At 40.5% G+C, this 21,879-nt stretch overlaps 2 protein-coding genes across 3 annotated transcripts; both read right to left on the bottom strand.

The window, feature by feature from the left end:
- Positions 1-31: 31 nt before the first annotated feature.
- LOC126800822 (E3 ubiquitin-protein ligase PRT6) lies at positions 32-10,736 on the bottom strand. The gene is made up of 15 exons (XM_050528232.1): positions 10,519-10,736; positions 9,190-10,302; positions 7,763-9,000; positions 5,605-7,638; positions 4,970-5,021; positions 4,243-4,855; positions 3,593-3,801; positions 2,970-3,505; positions 2,754-2,858; positions 2,569-2,635; positions 2,372-2,449; positions 1,347-1,415; positions 1,177-1,264; positions 999-1,086; positions 32-438 (listed from the first exon to the last, which is right to left on the bottom strand). The coding sequence occupies exons 1-13, from the start codon at positions 10,576-10,578 to the stop codon at positions 1,190-1,192; spliced, it is 6,249 nt and encodes a 2,082-aa protein (XP_050384189.1). The 5' UTR covers positions 10,579-10,736; the 3' UTR covers positions 32-438; positions 999-1,086; positions 1,177-1,189.
- Positions 10,737-11,158: 422 nt separating this feature from the next.
- On the bottom strand, positions 11,159-14,247 carry LOC126797643 (transcription factor AS1). 2 transcript variants are annotated; one of them, XM_050524321.1, is made up of 3 exons: positions 14,119-14,215; positions 13,547-13,613; positions 11,159-12,463 (listed from the first exon to the last, which is right to left on the bottom strand). In XM_050524321.1, exon 3 carries the CDS (start codon positions 12,411-12,413, stop codon positions 11,340-11,342), a length of 1,074 nt encoding a protein of 357 aa, XP_050380278.1. In that variant the 5' UTR covers positions 12,414-12,463; positions 13,547-13,613; positions 14,119-14,215; the 3' UTR covers positions 11,159-11,339. The 2 variants fall into 2 exon arrangements, with proteins under 2 accessions (XP_050380278.1, XP_050380277.1); XM_050524320.1 differs by having other exon boundaries at positions 13,547-14,247.
- Between the last annotated feature and the right edge of the window lie 7,632 nt (positions 14,248-21,879).

Genomic DNA, 21,879 nt, shown 5'->3' with positions numbered 1-21,879 from the left:
CGTCCAAAGAGGATACCTCCAACACAAGAACAATTTGAAACAGATTCAGAACTCTGAACCCTTCTCTGTTGCTTTTCTCAAATCTATTGAATGGAAAAACAATGCGATAAAGACCATGTAACATCACAACGTGAGAATTCCTACAAGCAAAGCATTACAGGTGCCACTACTTTACTCACCAAGGCTCCAAGCAGTGGTCATGCCTAGTGTTACAATATATTTGTATATATTGTTAATATATATATATATGTACAACAGTTTGATGGTTACTCCAAAATCCAGTGAAGGAGAGCTTGAAGTATGCATCCATGATTCCATGCTTCAGATTCCGGCATCATATTGAACTGTACAACCTTGAAACAAGATGGAACATCTTGGCTAATAGCCTAGACTGCTGTCGGATCAAGTTTTCACTCAGCAAAGGAAACTACTACCCATCTGTGAATTAAAAGAATATTTATCAGTCCGTATCATGATACTTCCAAAATCACCAAAAGTGAAAAAAGTATCGTAAAGGTAGATAAACTCATAAAAATAAGGCCCGAGTAGAAGTGGTATAAGAATCACAGTTCCTACTCTTTCAGACTTGCCAATAGTGACAACATAGCAAACTCAACAGAAGGGGACAACAAGGTGCACAGCGCCCTATGGCATATCGTATTTTCTAACGAAAAATTCATGGGTGGGGCTTTCCACACCACGTGGCGGTCGGGCAGCCCAATAGAAATGCACAAAATTTTATGCAAATACCATAGCAATCCCTGCTTCTATGCACAGAAGAAATTGTGTGTCATGCAATTGGTTTTCCCTACGGACACATCCCCGCCCATCTCATGTAAGAAAATCAAGACTATGAGAAAACCCAAAAATGCTGCTAGAGGATCAGATGACAATTTACACTGCTTCCCATATTCTAAAAAAATGCTTCCTTCGCCCCATCATGAATAGATAATGTTTTGAATCCGTAGATATAGTAAACGTATTGCCCAGTCACTTACATCTATACAGTACAAATCCCAATGATTCAGATTGATTGTGGGTATTGGATATTCCCTGCTGTTAACTTGCCTTTCCGTTGACATCAATCTGTATAGAAACATATACCACAAATGAGCATAGAACATTCAGCATGGTGAAGAAAATGAAATTGCATCCATTTTTCATGATTGCCTTTACCTTATAATCCAAACTAAACCATGAAGAAAGAACCCATGGTAGTTTGCCCAAGCACCTTCGAACTACGATCAAGGCCATGAGAAGCAACCTACCATGCAACATTATAGTTGAGCGGCAGTAGTATCAATCACTAATTGCTGCAAATTAAATACCAAACAGAAAATTCTTACCAAATAAGTTAAAGCTGCATAACGTTCCTCATTTAAGAATAGTGGCTTTCCTCTGCACATTTCAATGTCCTGCAATAACAAGAATTTACACATTTTTAACACGAAAAAGGGACCCATATCATATATGTAATACATAATATATATATATAGGCCGGTTATGGGGCGGACGTTGGTGAACTTGAAATTTCCAGAAATTTGCAGATTCCGACCGCCGTGGGCCGAGGCTGGAGCTCTGGCTGGCACAAATATGAGTGCCAGGAGGGGGAGCACGGCCAGCACCATTCGCGTCACCGGTCGCCGGAACAAGCGAATCCACACTGTGCGAACATCCGCTTCTGATCCTCTTATATATAGGCACGATCGAGAGCGGACATCCGCAAGTACGGAAATTTCGCGATTCCGGCCGCCGTGGGCCGGCGATAGAGCTCCGGCCGACACAGGCAGGAGCACGGTTGGCACCATTCGCACCGTCGGAAGCAGCAACGTTCGCTCTCGATCTCCTCTGTATGTATATATATATGTAGCGCTTCTCTGCTGCGGGCGTCCGGACGGTTATTCCATCAGGATTTCCGCCGTTTCTTCTCGCTGGAATGACACCACACCTTTCTAGACGCTACTCCGATGAAGGCGAAAGAGATTGAGATCGGAGGTCTTGCAGCAACCTCACTTAGAACTTCACCACCGATCATGGTGGACCCCCGATTCCGATCTCTTTCGCCTTCTTCATCGGAGCATCTAGGAAGGCATGGTGTCACTCCGGTGAGAAGAAACGGCGTCGCCAGCGTCGGATCGAGGAGAAACGGCGGAAATTTGGACGGAAAAAACCTTCCGGACGTCTGCAGCTGAGATTTTCTGTATATATCTAACAAGAATAAAAGCCTCCAGAGGTACTCAGTTACAAATTTACAACGCATCACAATTCTTGAAGGCAGTTATCATTTTCAGAAACATAGATCATATTCATCTAAGTGAAGAGTAGTTGAAAAACCTGAATTGAAAAAGGTTTCGAACTAAATGAAATTTACCTCTTCACCAAAGGAATCCAAGTAAGGTGATGGCCAGGGAGCCTGCCGTGCAGATCTTTGCAGCAGTATTGTTGTTCTCTATCAGAAAGCCCCCAAAAAAAAATTCAACAATCTCTTTGATGGGGCACAATAAAAGATAATCTATTATATACGAGGCAAATATACTGCCCATGGTCTGTAAGATCTGTAATACTCACCCTGATCAATAGAAAGACCCCAGTACCCGAACCACAAGCCACTGCATGAGCTTGGCATCCACTTTCCCTACCACAAAAACCCAATTTAGCAATGATTAACAGTAATGGGGTATTCAAAAGAAAAAAGAAACGTAAAGGATTTTTCATTTTGTAGAAAAGATTGGTGAAGAGAAAGGAAAACCTACCTGCAGCATGACTTCCAGCTTGGAGAGCATAACCTACCACAAAGTAGGCACAATGCAGGTTCATCAAGTATGTTATTGCAATCACGACACCGCTGCTTTATATACCTGAAAATACCACAACTTTCATGAATGGACTTACCGTTGGAGCGAGATATCCAAAAGGAAAACCTTAGAAAAGAAATCTCCGAAAACAACCAAATAGAGGGCAAAACCAACCGCTGCAATAGATCCTGGTATACTCGGGGCAGACGCATCAGCTGGAATGGAACTGCTGGGTTGCAGTGTATAGTGCCTTGAAACCTTTTGTCCTCAAACTCTTTGCCAAAATGACAGTACCACTTCTGAGCTAACGAACGCACCACTTCATCCTTGAGAATAACATCCAAATTAGGAATCTTGAGCAAGGTTTCTATCTCTTGAACTTCATTAAGCTCGACCAGTGGCACATAAGTGGTATCGATTGCATCACTGAAGGCACGTGATCTATCCAACGCGTTATACCTTTCACAGAATGGCACTTGGGCATAGGATTGGAGTAGCTTCAACAGCAATGCACACCTCCGCAAATAAGGGAAACTCAAGCTACGAACTATATTCTTAATATTGGAAGAAGAATCTATATAATTCGATGCAAAATATTGGTGAGCAGATCCAGATTCTCCCATAAGCTTGCTGATGTCAGTAATCAGACAATCACTAACACCCAATCCACTAATGTCGCTTTGATTTTTCCCCAAATATGTAGTAATACCCTGCAGTCCACATATGAGTTTGACCACTATCTGATTTTGATGGAAACAAACTCTAACAAAGAAATTAATGATTTACTGATGACATACCTGAACCACAGAGACAACATAAAAAACGTGCACCAGAGATAGCAAGGAATCTTCACATGATAAAAATCGGTATGGGAGACAAAATAGAACCCACATCAATGAAGAAAAAGGATCACGGGAAAGCACAGGGTCAGAAGCTCGACTCCAGAACTGGATATCAGGATATGCTATTGGATTATCAACGTGTTCCAAGAGACGCAGCATAACACCTGTAAGCCAGAACAAGTAATGTGTAGGTCATTATTATCAGGATCAGAAGCTCGACCTACATCAACTTTAGTCATACTACTGCCTAGGACTCTCCCACATTTATGAACATTACTGCTTTTTGATTCAATGAATCTGTAAGATAAAAGATATATGAATTACAAACAATGATGTCAGTCAGTTACCACATTCTCCACCAAAACAGACGATTAATTATCTCAAAGTTAGATCAAGTGAAATTCACCATTTATGAAGGAAAAAAAGATTTCATTATTCACAGCACACTGATACACAAACAAACACACGGTATTTCTGATTCTAAATAATGCGCAATAAGTGAATTAAAAAGAAAGAGAAGAGTCCATTTAAATTCTCATTAAAACTCATTATAAACGGCAGTAACTGAGACGAATATGAAAAGACACAAAATGAACAAGAAGTACCTTGTCCAGATGTATGGGATTCCGCAAAGCACGTAGATTCTGCAAAGCACTGAAGTGCTATAAATCTCTGAAGCACATGAAGAGAATTCTTACACGTGTTTTGGACAAGTTTCAGCAATAAGGACAAAATGAATCTGCTCGAGGATTCAAGTTCCTTATACAAGACATTAAGGCTGTAGCTTGGTGCCGCATATTTCCCCCCAGAACGAGAAGCAATCTCCATCGACAATAGGGAGTACTTGGTCAAGTCCCACAAAAGCATTGGGTGGCTGACCCTGTCAGACCCTAATATCTTATCCAGATCATTAGGAAAATACATCTTAGAGAGCAGACATGAGATTGGTTCAAGATTTGGGCTCCTTTGTTCATATCTACGCAGGGGGAAACCTTTGAGTGTGTCAACCTTACCAGCTGCATTTGCTGCAGATTGCAAGAGAGCCAAGCCTTGCTTGAGGGAACTAATTCCTTCTCTCAGTTCGCAAGATGGGCTAGTGAAATGTGCTGAACTAACACCTGAATCCATCAGCTCCTTACAAACCTTCTGCAACTCACGTGGTAATGTAGGCAATACAGAATTTGCAAGTCGACGGCATACAGGGCAAAGAAATTCACCCTGAGGGATCATAACATGCAAATTACAAAATTAGTAATAGAACCTCCATCCCTCTCTTCTATAAAAAGAGAAAGAAAAAAAGTATGTAACTGGAAAAACTTTTCAAGGTTGTACCTTATCTGGATCTACAATATGTCCTCCTTCAAAGACAATTCTCCTGAGATACCTACAAGCAGAGAAAAGAACATGAGACAGGTTAGGCCTTTTTCACTAGTACATCAGCATAAATTCAAAGCAACATGAGTTAGTTTTATTGCATAGGCAGCAAAGTTGAGTAATATTAACACAAGTAGTTATAAGTTATGATTTTCTGGAAAGAATAAGGGAAACATATTCCTAAAACTTAATCCAACATCTCAGCGTCTTAAACTCAAAGATGAGTTCAATGTCACTAGCTATCTGTCTTATTGCCCATAATATATAAGCCTTGGCTCCAGCATGTTGTAAGGTTACAGATCTCATATTTAATGATTAAAAAATCAAAGTTGACCCATTCAGTGTAGTATATTCCTACTTTCCAAGCATGTAGCCTTCTCAATGAAGAAGATTTACTATAATTAGTAATCAATCAAACTATATAAAAGGTGTTCCCACTAAAATCCCAAGGTCACAGTATTCCCATGCTGTTGCATTTTTTCTGAAAACTGTTTGACTTCTAATTTTCAAGAAATATATTAGCCAATTTAGATACAGAAATGATTCCTTGAAAGGGGGGGGGGGGGGAAGGGGTTGATTCCTTTGGAACTTACCTTTCTTTCAGGGAAGACAAATAACGATCCAGACATTCCTGATGCACGGCATGCCCACAGGAAGAAAGATAAATTCCGTCAGAGTCTGCAGGGCCAAATCCATCATATGCTGACATGCGAGAACATTCCATTGGCCCATTATCATTCGGAGCACTTTCCGATGATGAAGGATCTTCTGTTCTCTCTCTAGAAAGAGCAGCTATGTAGTTTCCAAGTAACATAAATGCAGTATGCTCTATATTCTCTCGATCCCCTTCGGCAGATGAACACTTCAGTTTATCATGCAATTCTCTTCGGATGGAGACATACATATCTTCTTCCATTGTCTCAAAGGAATATGAAGTACTCTCCCTTTCATCATTTGATTCACATGGCAATTGGATATTCCTTAAATTATGGAACCGGCCCTTCAGAACCTCTACAAAAGCATCAACATCCCTAGGTCTCCCGTGTCGGGAAAACTCAGTGACTGCCTTCTCAACCAACTGCCTTAGATGACGAGGTAATACCACTCCTGAACCACTTGACAGTGTATTTGTTCCAGATTGACCCGTCACCTTCTTTCTGTTGTGGTGTTCTAACTGTCTCACATGGGAGGATGAAACCATTCCTGAACCACTAAACAATTGGCTACCAAATTGATCAATCACCTCATCTTTGGTTTTAGGAACATGCTCTTTGTCTGCAGAGCGAGGTTGTTCCCATGATAGAGGACCTCTATCAATGAAACTCAAAAGCCTAGATTTTTGAAGAAGAACCAAGAAGGATAAAGGACTCTTGGAATTCGGATCATGGCAGAGCGAGCAAACAACTTGTGCAGGCTCTTCTAAATCATCTTCCACATCAGAGTCAACATCCTTTTGTTCAACTTCTGGACCATCATCCACAGAGGAATCAATGCTACTTAAAAACTTTGATTGCTCAGCTCTCATTTTTTCCAATATGGCGGCCTGTCTCTCTCTGGCTTTTGCCTTTCGCTTCTCAGACTCAGAAGCTGCACCTGTAGCAACTGTATCACTATTTGAAAGAGTTACATGACTAACCAACTCAGGTGCAAGTGCTTGCAATTTGGTCATACATCCACAATCAATTACCGCAAACTTCTTCAGTAGGTTTCCAATTAAAGAAGAAAGGTTGAAACTTCCATCTTCTGAATTATCTAACCCCTCTCTCGAATACATCCTCATCAAAATAACAAGAAGTGACAACAAGCTCTGTTGACCAGCCTCAAAATAGAGTCCATTAATATCTTCACAAGCAAAAGCAAGCACTGGAATGAAATGTCCATCAAAACAAGAATCGTTGTCGGATTCTTTATGTTGAGAACATACGTCCAAGGCTAATGAGAGCAAGTGCAATGCAGTTAAGAGGACCCCATCAGGTGCTCGCGAATCAGTCGATTTATCAGAAAATACAGCATAAAATAGCACTGCACGAACTATTTGGAGGACAGTTTTACAAGTACCTATTCTAGCTAAACCTCTGAAAGGGGGATAAATCTTGGTCCACCTGGGTAGCTGACTGGTCAAGGCAGATATGCCACGAAAACGCAAGTATCTTTCTTCAGCAGCTTGTAAATCCCTTGAGTTCCAACGATGGTAGTACAAATCCAGTTCCTTCCAAAATGTCCATTGTAGTGAATAAGTCCCCTGGTTAAAACCAGAGGGATTGGAATACACAGCAACTGTATCCAAAATTTCATTAAGCTGGTCAAACTTGGTCAGATCACGAGGAAGAGACTTAACCAACTGACTGTGAGTAGCATCTGCAATGCTTAATTTATGAATCAATTCTCTTTTCACACTTTCAGCTTTGGTTAACCCACAGAATCGCCTCTCTTTGATTATTTGAATAATAAGAGTGAGCATTTCCTGCACTAGAACTGGTTCATATTCACTAGAGCGCTCAAGTTTCAGAGAAAGGTAGCTAGACAGGCCAAAGCGTTCTACAATTCTCTTGATATAAAGATCAGCTGGAGCCAAGGCAGCACAACACTGAAGCAGAAATAGATCAAGCTCCACAAACTGTTCCGACCTGCAGTAATGAACCATAACAAGAAACCTCAGCAGCACGAAAAATATAGAAGTATACAAATTGATAGGTACAGGACAGACTTATTCCCCTCAAGAGGAATGCGACATCACCATGAGTTACTTACCAGCGATCTGAACGATACCACTCGCAAGTTAATGGGGCAGCATCCCCATTTTTCCGCCACATTCCAGCATGAACCTGAGCACAAAATACTCTTATGCGAAGGGGATGCTCCATAACAGAGGCAGAAAACCCACATGGGTGGCAGCCTCCTAGAATATTTCCAAAGAAGTCGGTTGAAATAGCTGATGATTTCATTGCAGCAGTAGCTATAACAGAATCTGGCTCTTCGCCAAAACACCTTCTTAATGATCTCTGCATAAGCAATGCTAGTAAACGATGTAAGGGAATGTGAACAGATATGTCCTGCAAACTAACATCATATGTTATCTCTGGCCAGTCAGATGAACTCAGTAAGCGTACAGCATCTAATTCCATGGGACCATCTATTTCCATTGCACTATCACCAGATCCTGACAAATTACAGGGATTAGCTAAATCAGTTTCGTCCACAACCAATACTTTGTTTCCCTGCCATGAAATTTTACCATTCTGGATGTCAGCACTCATATCAGAACTACCATGTAAATGTGATGGACTCTGCTTTCCATGGTCTTCACTTGAACTGGTAAATCTACCAAAAATGATTTTGCCTTTCCTAATTTTGGATAATGTTCTCTTAAATACAGAAAAATTGCTCCCAGAGAAATTGCTTGTATTTGAAGATGAATCATCATGAATTGCACTGGAGGTGTTATCAGCTCCCAGCCAATTCTCAATAGCCCTCAAACACTCACATGTTAACCACAACACAGATGATGGTACCGAAGCATATGCAAGAGCATTTAGTTTATCTTCAGGAAACGTCAATGACAATGCAGATGAACTACTCCCCACTGCAGCACAAGCAGAACTTTCCTGTGACAGCCGTCCAATTTTAGCATGTCTTAGGGAATCCTTGTCATCTATATCTTGCTTACTTGTGTCGAGAAATAAACCTTCTTCTGTCTGGTCACTTGCAACAGAAAATGCTCCATCTACCAACAAAGAATGAAGATTGGCAATTGAATGACCCAGAACGAAAGGCAGATGCATATGGTCATTCTCTTCTTCGATATGGAGGCCTGGTTCCCTCTTTTGTGGGTTCATCCCTTGCACAAAAGCTGAGAGTCTCATCCAAGTTCTCGAAATTTCTTGCTGCTTGTGAGTTACATATTTTGGCACTACAGCATGACTCATAACAAACCGAAAATCTTCAATCACACGAATGGTGACATTGTACAAATTTGACCACTTGGTAACCTGTAAGAAAAAATTGTGAGCAATTTTGCTACATTAGACCTTTGGAGGTACTTTAGCTTAAAACAACAATGTGAAACCCAAACTTAAATGACATGAAACAAAAGTCGTTGACTCTCAACTAAAATACAGTAACATAAAAAATAAAAATAAAAAACTACGAGTACATATAACCTCCATAACATGCAATACCTGTAAACGGCCATCTTCACCAACACAGAAATTGAAAATATCTTCCAAACATCCTAACAGCATCGACAGTAGGTTCATTTCTTTCACAAGACGGGGTGTTAAAGTTGGCACAGTCAGAATTTGCACAGAGAATACAGAGAGCAGCGGATACTTTTTCAAAGTAAGGTCATTGTACTCCTTTATGGCTTCACTGACAACAGTTGGGTAATAATTAAGAAACACTTTAGCAAACTCATATTTGAAAACAGGCTCCCCCATCAATTTCAGGAGCAACTCATGGAGCTTCTTCACAGCAGAATCACTCACAAACCTCTCTGCCCGAACCAAAATCCCCAAAAAGTCAGCTGAAGATAAAATTATTCTGGATACAAAGCTTAGCAAACTCTCACTGCACTTGCAAAAGTCCAGAAGCATCTCAACCACAAAATAGGTCAGCTCATTTGCAACCTTCTTGCACCCTGCAATAAGGTCAGATCCACTAGGGTTTTCCTTGCCAGCATTTTCAGAAAGAAGTAGCTTGCACTTCCAAGAGGCAAAGAGGCCGTTAAGAACAGGCCCCACCATAATTGCAAACTCCTCCGGAAGGGGTTGTATCTGTTCTGCACCCTTATGCTTTGAGCAAAAGCCTTGGCGTTTCCACGCTGTAACATCACCACAATCACAACAGCCACCACCGGTATATATAATCGAGTAATCATGATCCTTGTGGTTCCCATTCTTAAAACACGGAACACAAATTGCACAGGTGGGATCATGTTCACATGTCTTGCACCTAAACGCTATATCATTATGTCCCCAAACAGCTCCACAAATACCGCGCTGCCCAACACTCATCTTCGACAGGCTCTTCATAGCCAGGCTAGGTTCACCCTCAAACATCAACCACTTGAGCCACAACATGCTCTCCCGGAACTGAACTTTCATAGTTATACCGGCGGATTGCTTCTTCGACCCAGGTCTAGGCTCGCGGAGCATTTCAGCCACCTCCTCATCAGGAGGCAAGATAGCCGAAACCACTTGGGGCAACAATTGCTTATTATTCTTAACAAAATAAACTAAACCATGCTGCTGCAGATTCAGCAGATTCTGAGGCACTCCCAGTAGAGCAAGCCTCTGGTATTATCAAAACACCAAATGTCAATAAGTATCATCTAACCAAGCTACATAGCATCACAGAAGCGATATGAAGAGCAAAACCCAACAAAACCCAGAAGCAATTAACATGAAAGATACAAACTTTAAGCTAAACTGGCATAATTAATCACAATCACCGATGCTTGAAAAAAAAATCGAATTGAATTAATGAGGTTAAAATTGGGAGAGGATTACCTGAAGGATTCGATCACGAGGAGTAGATTCAGAAGGGGAATCGATATCCATGGAAGCCATAAGAAATCAGGGGCAACAGGGAAGAGGAGGACACTGAGAGGTTCAACTCTGAAGCCCAGAAAAGAGGACAGGGAGGTGCATTTAAACCCTAAGAAATTCAGGGCTAAACCGACTCAGAGAGGAAGATGAAGATGGGTGATATATCACAAGGTCTGTCTGTCTGTCTGTCTGTCTGTTACAGGTTGCGTGCATATAAACCAAATTGTTGATTGTTATGATTCTTCACATTTTTTTAATTCAGGATTATTATTTCCTTTCTATTGCTTTTCTGCTCTATCCACAAGTGCCAGTGGGCTGTGGTGTCTTTTTGTGTGGTTGGGCTGTGGCCCAAAGTTAAAAGCTGTTCATGTCGAAGATGATTATGCTAGTTGTCGAGGTAGTCAACTAACTATACTCAAAACGAGGTTTGGTCTACCTCGTTCTACCAAGTACCCGGTCTAATATCTCATACGAAAGATGTTTTTCTTGCTGCTCACATTCCGTGCATACGAAGGTATATGTAAGTGTCATTTCTAATGTGTGGAAAGATGAGGCCAGGCAACAACTCTCAATCCAAATGAAGTTATTATAGCTGCTAATATTGTAGGTTAAATACGACATTATATTCATCCGAGTCCAGGCAATACGAAGAGAGTACACGTAATTAGGAACCTATAGAGAGCATTTCAGAAGAGGATACACACGAGTTGAAAGAAGAGGAGGATAAAAATAAATTATAAGCCCAGGCCTCATACAATCTAGATGAGTTATGACTGCATTTCTCACCGGCCATTAGGCTCAGCATGCCTGGGTCTGCCGCCCATCTGCTCAAGAAACTTAGTGAGACGCATATGCTTCGCAGACCATTGATCAGCCAACTTTTGCTCCTTCATTTCGGCATCTCTCCTTAGTCCTGCTATTTGTTCCCTGTATTCTGATTCGATCCTATCCAGAGCAGCCTTCTGCTCTTCCCTTAGAGCCTTCACCTTAGCCTCAATCTCATCCATTTTCTCCCTCTTTCGACAAGCCTTCTCCGATTCCAGTTGCAACTCTACCCTTCTTAACCTCCATGACGCTTCCTTTTTATGTGCTGCCCAAGCACGGTGCACTTCCTCCAACTCTCTTGAGCAGTCCATCAACTCAGATATCACGAAATTTTCTCCACAAGGCACTGAACTAGGAGGAGGCAGATTGTTTAGTGCAAAACTGTTTTCGGGTCCTCTATCAGGCTGCAGCCAGGGGATTGGAGGAGAGGCTCGAGAGGATGCAACTGTAGGTGACAGACTCAAAGTAACAGAAGGAGATGGTGCCCTGACGTTTGAGGTAACATTTGAGTTTGAAAGCCAGGGAGGAAGCATAGGCGGTGCTGGAGACGCTTCGTTGTGAAGAAAGGTCCCATTGGAAGTGGCCATGAGATATGGGGCTGGACGCTCCTTGACTAGCTTCTCAGCGAAAGTTTCAAGAATCCTATCGTACTTGCCCTCCTCGATAGGCTGAACAACCGTCTTGTTGTTCTTCTGTTCTCTCTGCTGCTTCTCTTTGAACACTTCCCACCACTTGCCTAATCTTTTAGCAGTACGACCAGGGACTTCAGCAGCGATTTTCTTCCACTTATTACCGTGTTTCTCTTGGAGGCAAATAACAAGGCGCTGCTCCTCTTCCGTAAGAGATCCTTTCTTGATGCCTGGTTTTAGATAATTCTTCCACCTTTCTAAGCAAGATTTGGCGTCCCTGTTGAGGGGTGTGTTCATGCGCTGTGATACAAGGTTCCACTCCCTTGGTCCATACTGTTTCACATATGCACGCAACAATGCATCCTCATCAGGTCTCCAACGCTGCCTCTCCTTCATATCCATTGACAAATAGCACTGTCCATTGCCTCAAACCGAAGCTCTTCATAATGTGTCTGGAATTCATGTGTCAAAATATCAGTCAAACTCCTAACCATGATACCATAGTAAGATATTTGCTATGGGGATGCAAGTAAATTACAAAGAATAAAAATTCAATGGCACACAAGTGAAAGCAGAGTAAGAGCACTTAGCAAATTAGCAAGTTGATTAAGCTTATAGAAATGATCTGCATAAACAACAAAGATAAGTATGATTGTCAAAGATTCATGACAATTTAAGCTACGGTGGCCTCAAATTGCATGCTCCCTTTAGATCCAGCATATCAAATTTAACAGCATAATTCATTTTGCTTCAATGGCTAATATCCCAATGCAAGAACGCCACAAATTGACGTGTGATCTCATAATACCATGGCATAAAAAATAAAAATAAAATAAACCCAATTCTCCACCTCTTTAGCCAGAGCAAAAATTTTGAATGAGAATAGAATGTGAACATATAAGGATAATGTACTAAAATTATAGAGGAGACTGTCACAGACTCGCCTGAGCAAAAACTTCTGTCAGTAAAAGGATGGATTATCAAAGTAAACAGATGAGTCCTTAAATACTTTTACCATTCAACAAATTCAAAAAAAAAATACTAATATAATAACTAAAATCACAGGTAGCAATCACACACAGGTAGCCGATTATCAATCAGTACTGATTATCAATCAACCACTTTCAGAACCAAAATTAAATAGTAGAAAAACACACCCTTGTAAGATAATTATCCCTAGAAGCTAAGATGGGAACTGTGATGCAGATTTAGAATGGGAGGCATTTAACTCCTTGCTTCTCTTTCTCAGTCTATGATTTCAAAGATCTGCCAATCATCCTACTCGAAACTCATTCAACAAAAAAAATGCCAAAAACTTTAACATCAGAGAATTAGACAAAAAATCAACAAATCCAATCAAGAACTAAGACAAAACGCTGTTGACAATCCGACCAAACTAGAGACTTCAAAACTTTAAGACCCACAATCTCTGTCTCTTTTCTCACTAGCAAACCAGACCAGATCAGACAACTCTGTTGACAACCAAACAAGCTTGGGATACATCAATGGCGTCAAGGAGGGAAAGAGAGACTTACGTTTGTGTTCTTAAGTCCACCACCTGAGCCCCGAGCTTCGTCTTCGACGCATCTCCTCCTCTAAAACCTTGGGATAGTAAAAAAGGACACAATAGTCTTTAAAAAAAAGGAAAATTTATATTCCTTGTAACTAAATTAAATGCGAGAGAGAGAATGAAAGAAAGGCTGGGGACGAAGACGACGACTCAAACTCCAAGGCAAAGTGTTATAGGCACAACCCTAGAGAGAGAAAGTCTTAAGGTCTAGAGCGAGAGAGAGACGAAAACAGAGGGAGGAGACTAGACGACTGAGGGTGAGAGATCTGACAGCGATAAAGAAGGGCACGCGAGTGGCGAGCCAGAGCGGCAAAAGCAGCCGGTGTGACGTCACCAGCTCCACCACCACTAGCACCACCATAACCAACCAACCAACCACTAGTAGCAGGCTAGCAGCAGACTAGTCTCTCACTCACACAACCAAAACTTCCTCCCTTATCATGAAAGGCTGCACTCTACTAGTGTGTGAGAAGAAGAGAGAGAAGGAGCGGGGGGAGGAGAGGGAATGAGTGAGTGATTGGCTTTAATGGTACACACTCGATTTCAGCGCTAATATTGCGTCCCTTTCCTTTTCTGTCTCTGTTTGGTTTTGGTTTTTCTCGGGTTTGCCGAACCAGCTAACCAGTGTTTTGCGGGAGTAATTCCGCCTATTAGAGCTAAAACGGTTAGGACGTGGGAATCTGGAACACTGTCGCTTTTTTGTTTAGGGATTCATCAAGCTTGGAGACTTTTACACGAACAAATTGACCTCTAAGAATATAATTTGAGTTAACACACCCTCAATTTCACAGACCTCTTTCCTTATTTCATCACTAGAATTTAATTGAAATTACAAATTCTCCTCTTAAATTTACTTCATGAGTGGCTCTATTATTGGAATAGGTGTGTTAATAGCAATCCAGGATGTGTTAATAGCACAATCTATAATTTATTAATTATCTTCATTCTATCAATATTGGAGATTCACATAATAGTAATTTACATACCAACTCGACCACACGTAATAGATAGCACCAATGTTCTTTACTAGTAGATAGCTTATTGAATAAGGTATACACAATTGAATTTAAAAAAGTCTTCACCGTTTTGTTACACTTTGATAGTGTTTGTTTGCCCGATATAGTACTCGGATAGGAGTAAAAAATATTTGAGCAGGGTGTTTGGTGGTTAAGATTAGTATTAGATTGGATTTTTATTTCTTCTCAGGGTCAGATATTAATTCCGATTGAGAAAGGTGGGATATATACAAATCCAACCGGATTTGAAATTTGAACCACAATGTCCTATCAATCAAACATATTATGACGAGTCCATGACCAACCCTCTAATTCTCTTCATCTTTTTCTCAAGAGGATTCAACCGCTCTAGCTCGCATCGACCTTGCCATCATGGACCAAATATGCAAATCACCAAGCTTGGATTCCCATCTCCTTCTACAACAACACCATTGATGCAACCATCTTTGTGCCGTCAACAAGGACAACCTCCTTCTCCAGTGACTCCGGTCAATACAACATGCACTGTCTTCTTCTTCATCATCGTCAAGTTTGATGCTCCCGTTAACACGACCTGTCCTAAACTATAATGGAGATCTAAACGCGAAGATCTATATGGGCGCGGTTAGGGTTAGCAGGAGAAACCTCGTTGGGGTACGAATACGGTTGTTTATGGCAAAGACGCAGAGGATTTGGTAAGTTTGAACAAGTATACGTAATTGTGAAGGAAATGGAATTGAAGAAACATATGAAACGAACTGTTTTTTGTTCTCGTTCTTATCTATACCTGCTCTAATCCTCTGAACCTAATACATGATTGGATTTGTTTAAGTATAATCCTAAAGCTAATAAAATCTAGTTAAGTATCCTATCATGGTTGCCAAACACAGCCTTTGAGTCGTCGAGTATAATTACATCGTCCTAAATAATTAGAGAAAAAAAAACACCATAATTGTAATGAGTATGTTATTATATCTCGCTTTTTCGGGGGTGTGGGGCGCGCCGGTTATAAGAGTTGAATACATATGCATGATTGTTTTAAGAGTTTGAGACATATGTATGCTGCCATTTTGAAATTTAGGTAGACCGACCCGGTTGAGTTTGGGAGCTTGTCGCTAATCGAGAACTTGACACTAAAAAAGTAATTAGACCATCCATACACTTGTTTGGATCTTTAATTAATCCCTTGACGAGCTTAAGACATGGCAAAATTATTGCATTGACTTAAGAAATACGGGTAGTGTGGTGGCCAAATTGATAGGTCGGTGACGTTGTGCTATGTTGAGCTTAGGGCTGTCAATTTCGACACGACCCGATAACACGATTCGAAACCCGCACGAAATAAAGCGGGTTGAACCCGCATGATTAAAAAGCGGGTCAGCGGCGGGTCAACCCGCCATGACCCATTTAATAAACGGGTCAACAACGGGTTCACCCGCTAACACGAAATGAACCCGCATGACACGTTTAATAAAAGAGTCGAACTAAATTCTATATAAAATACACGTACACAAATTATTTAAAATGGTAATATTATATGTATATAAAGGTTTAGTAAGTTTTTTCTCATTTTGAACTAGAATTTTTTGTAGTACAATGAATTTTTTTATTTGGTTATTGTTTTAGTTAGTTATCTTATCTAAAACAACAAATATATTTATTAAATGGGTTAAACGGGTTGGAAACGGGTAACCCATTTAATAAATAAGTTGGGTTTGTGTTTAAATTTTTGACACGATTATTAAATGAGTTGGGTTTGGGTTTATATTTTAGGCATAAATGCCGATTTGCACCCCAAACTTGGCTGAAATTGTCAATTTGCACCATGAACTTGCATTTGAGTCAATTTACCTCCTAAACTTGGTAAAAATTACCGATTTACACCCCGAACTTGTATTTGAGTCAATTTACCTCCTAAACTTGGTAAAAATTGCCGATTTGCACCACATCCGTTAAATTTAATTGTTTTTATCCAATTTTGCGTCACATGTCATGCACATGAGGGGTAATGTTGTCATTTTCTATTTATATTTTTCTTAAAAACAAATAAAAATATTCTTTAAAATAAAGATTATTTTGTTAATCAAATTATTTATTTACATATTTTTTTTCTACCTACTCACTCCTCAAATCATGTATATATTCAATATACCCACCCATTCAAATATAGTGTGTTGTGTATAAATATATTTTTATATATACACATTGTTGGAGGATGAACAAAACGAGAATAATAATGACGTAATAGAACAGAATGTAACCATTTATTGACTGATAATGATGCAAATATATATGCATTACATAACCACAATCCCGTAGGATTCGGAGTTCTAATCTATTACAGAGATGCGAATCTATCTCTAACATGACACCTAATAAGGCTAAGACACACAATGGTAGAATAGTAATTCTCTCGGAACACACATTTATTTTTAATTTTCAATGTATTTATTTATTTATATTTTTTCTAATATCTTTTAACATACCATATCACATAAAATAATAAATATATAAATCAATAACATGTTTCGAAAAAACAAACATTGGAGCAAGTGTTCCTCTTAAGTAATTTTATTAATTTATTTCATTATTCAATATGAATAAATATATAATGACAATATTACTCCTTAAATGCATGACATGTGACGCAAAATTGGATAGAAACAGTTAAATTTAACGGATGTGGTGCAAATCGGCAATTTTTACCAAGTTTAGGAGGTAAATTGACTCAAATACAAGTTCGGGGTGTAAATCGGCAATTTTTACCAAGTTTAGGAGGTAAATTGACTCAAATGCAAGTTCGGGGTGCAAATTGACAATATCAGCCAAGTTTAGGATGTAAATCGGCATTTATGCCTATATTTTATAACACGGGAGATATGTTAACCCGACACGAACCCAACTCGACACGACTCATTGACAGCCCTAGTTGAGCTCTTAATTTTTACGTCCACAATTCTCCAATAAAAAAGTACATACTACGAAATCAAAGGACTAGGTCGCCCTAGCTGAAGTGCCGAACTAGTCACGAACTCACGATTAGGTCCTGAACGAACTAGATGGGATTTAATTAGACGAAAATGGGGGCATTGGATGATAACGCCACTGTCATGCACGTGTCCCAATTGGGTATGCATGATCGGACGCTTTACCCCAACTGCGTCTTTTATGTAGAGGGGACCCCTTGTTACTTTAGGCATACAGTCTGAGGTCACGCCCTTGTTGAAGGGACCTACAATAATAGTCCTCTTTTGTTTTAAGCGTTGACTATCTAGCATTCTTCCATGATGCCCCAACTTACCACTTCCCATGACCGTAAACTCTAATCCCCTCGTTTATCTGGTTTTTCTTAAGAGATTACTCTACACTTGAGAAAATAACAACAATGATTTTGTTGCCGGTAACATGATCGTTCGTGGTTAGTTGATGCGAGTTAGCTCTCAAGCCGTTTGTGGAGTGTAGTACTCTTATCAATTGATTAGTAATTAGGCTGAATGAGGCAACTATATGCTCGTTAATGGAAATTCACTCATTTGGTTGAATGAACATGTACTGTATATATATATATACAGTACTGTATATATATATATGTTCATTTGGTTGAATGAACATGTACTATATATATATATATATATATATAAACCCTGAGATTGGGTTCAGCCTCCATGATTTTATTGCAAGCTTTTGATCTAGTTTGAACCCAACTCAATTTTTGCGTCAAGCCAGAGCAGAACTCCAAACCCTAGAAAATGGAGCAAACTTTATAAACGCCAAACACAAAGAGCTACAACAAAATTTACGAACGAGAAAGGTTTGTATAGTTCGTAAACATGCAAATGATGCAATCATGCCATAACTGTTAAACACTGGTTTTTTTTTTGGATAATTGTTAAACACTGGTTAGGGACTTAGCTAGGGCTTCATCTCGTTCTGAGTGATAACGATACTGGGTAAGTGGTGCCCCAAGGATGTATGCTGTCTGAATCTGACCGTCGCTTACGAGATCGACCGGGATGAACATCATTATACTCTCAGATTCCAATTACGTAGGTCACGATCGCAGATGAGACAGATCCCTTTTTAAGGTCTATGAAGTTCTCGATGAGTGATGGAGTGGAGTGGAGTGGAGTGCAGTAGGGTAGGGGAGAGGAGGGAAGGGGCGGAGCAGAGGATCGGAGGCAGAAGGGGGAGGTGGTGATGATGATGATTAGGAGAGAGAGAGAGAGAGAGAGAGAGAGAGAGAGAGAGGGGGGGGGAGTGTGGTGGTGGGGCACGGAGGTGGGTGGGTAAGGTGGATTGGGGGGGGACTGTAGTCCGGGTTTCGCGGCACAAGGAGACGAGTCTGATGGCGACGCGACCTTTCTGGTCAGAAAACCCCTCCGCAGTGCTGTCAGTGATGCGTTACGTCGTTTGGGCCGGGTATGGCCCACTCTTGCCGCCCCCTCTCTCTTATTTTGGGAGACGATAATGGGATTAATGGCAGTGAGAGGGAAAAAAATTAAAAACTTTCACCACCGATTCTACTCTCGGTACTAAGTCGATGTAATATCTATACTCGAATTTATATCAATATACTACCTAAACTCTCAATTCACTATCAATAACGAATATGAGGCCAATTTCTATCACAACTCCGTCTTCTATGTCACGTGTCATGCACGTGACTACAAAAAGAAAAGTATTTAGTACTCAGACTTTTGTGGGAATGTCAATGTAATAACCATACTCTTAAATTGTACAAATGTAGTACTCAAACTCACAATTCGTTATCAACGTAATACCAATCCAAACTCAGGTTGCTCTAGTCCAGTCCAAATGTAAACCAGGATCGTGGGGTGAGGGGAGTGGTGGGGGTAGAGGTGGAGGAAGGGCGAGGGTCGAGGGTCGAGGGTGAGGAGGCCGTAAGTAGAGGAGGTGAGGAAGATCCGCCTTGAGCTGGAAGAAATCGTCATCGTGATTGAAGAGATTGGAATAAACACAACCCATGAAAAAATTGGAAGAAACACAACCACATCATCTCCCTCACCTCCTCCACCTACGACCTCCTCATCCTTGACCCTCCCCCTTCCTCCACCTCTACCCCCATCACTCCCCTCATCCCACATTCCCGGGTTCACATTCGAGTCGGATCAGAGCGACTTAGGCTCATATGGGTACTACGTTAATAGCAAATTGCGAGTTTAGGTATTACATTGGTATAACTCAGAATATGTGTACTACATTGACCTTGTCACAAGAGTTTGAGTAATAAATACATTTTTTATGGTCACATGCGGGACACATGACCCATAAGACGAAGCCGTAATGGAAATTGGCCTCAAATCTGTCGTTGAATTGCGAATTTTAATACTACATTAGTACAATTTCGAGTATGAATACTGCATTAATCTTATCACAAGAATTTAGGGACCGATGGTAATGTGCAGCGCTATATTCTTACGAGTTTTCTTGATCTGATGATCATTGTTATATAGTCTCATGCTGTATTGGAAATTCATGTTCATACCTTCGAGTCTAACTTTTGTGATAGATGAGACTACGGTGGTTCTTGGTTGTATGTTACTGTTGTAACAATTTTATTAGCCAGGCCGCAGGCCAATCCACAATCGATCTAATAAGTATGGATCGCGATTTGGTTATTTTTTTCTTTATCATCATTCACATTTATGTCAAAGGAAACCAAATTCCACTTATTTTTGTTTCCCTGGGATTGTCTTGTCACCCTACTAACATGTCGCACACGATTACGATAGCACGCCTAAAAAGAAAAACAAGCAAGAAAAATCAGAAATTTGAAATTCCATTTCAAGCTTCTTGTCCAACATATTACTGTGCAGAATGTGGAGAATCACTGTTCCAGAAGTCGCTGGGTTGTTTATCGTCTAGCTGAGGTGACCCATCAAAGGGAATGAGACGTGATATCGTAAAAACTGAGGCAGATCCTCTTCCTCATCCCAGCTAGCTCCACTGGGGACTCTGATCCCACCTCTGCATTCTCTCTGAAAAAAGCTTATACGTTTTCTGCGGTGAGAATTAGAGAATTGCAACATCAAAATGCTTTATTTATTTCACTTGGTACTTACTACAATTAAATTTAGAAAAATACAAATGAAAACAGAGCTGCATGCCCGCGTCGTATAGGGATCGGAGTAAAGAAGGAAGATGTTAAAAGATGATGAGTGAGTGAATTTTACCAGAGTGGGCTACTCTTGGTTTCAGACTTTTTCACCGACTTGGTTCGGTGAAATGGAAACATCTCTCAGATCCCTATCAACAAATTCGCTCAATTCTTCATTTAAACACTGTTCTACATAGTGTTCCTTGCTTTCCTCGATCAAAAATTCAAACCCATCAATTCTCTGCAACTTATAATATGAAAACAGTTCGAAACTTTGTTCTAAGAAAGAAGAATAGAATGACAACACAGAGATGGTGCCATTGTTTCTGCATCATAGCTCTACGCAGGTAATACTAATTATTAGGACCCCAAGTATGAATTCTCAAGCCCAAAAAATATTACCCCCAAAGTTCAGACAAGAGGAATATGTGCAAGTAAAAGCAATTAATTACTCATTGATCGATTATGTGATAGATGGAGCCATTGGAGTGTACTCAAACACTGATGAATCTGTACACAGAGTTTTCTTATGTAATGTCTACGCATGTGACTATGAAAACCAACTTCATTTTGGGATCTCATTTCCTCTTAGATGTATTATAATATTAACAAGAAGCTTAGAAATGCTTCTCTAATGATTCTCGATTCATTTTCTCTTAACATGTTTTGCAATGTCAATAACTAAGTGATAAAAGCAGTGAGGCCAGAATGTTCGGTGTGCCGTCCGCCCAGCATCCACCGTGGATTAGAAGTCACTGATATCTGAGAGACTTGGTCTATCGATCATGTGGTGATTCGGACACGATTTAGACATGGATATCTTCCAAGATTCAGGTGGCCAAGGGGTACCTAATCACAGTCTCTGCTTTTCTACCAATCCAGAGCCGACGACACGTGATTGCTTCTATTATCTCCTGTGGTTAAGTCTCTACCTTGACGAGTTTACGTTGACAACTGACTGACTGAGAGCGGCAATTTACCCTCTCTAGGTCGACCGTCGAGGCATAAACTCCCTCCCCACGCAGCATCCAATCCGGCCTAGCCACATACATCTAGACACTAGGTCCTCTCGCGCCCGTCCGACACTACAAAGCCGCAAGGGCGCGCCATCGGACAGGACATGGTGCTCAATTTGTTGTTCTCTGTCGGTTAGGGGTTTTGGACAAAGTTTTTCCACTCGTAGTA

The sequence above is a fragment of the Argentina anserina genome, chromosome 6 (assembly GCF_933775445.1).
Source record: "Argentina anserina chromosome 6, drPotAnse1.1, whole genome shotgun sequence".
Taxonomy (NCBI): domain Eukaryota; kingdom Viridiplantae; phylum Streptophyta; class Magnoliopsida; order Rosales; family Rosaceae; genus Argentina; species Argentina anserina.
This window is presented reverse-complemented; position numbering and strand designations above follow the sequence as displayed.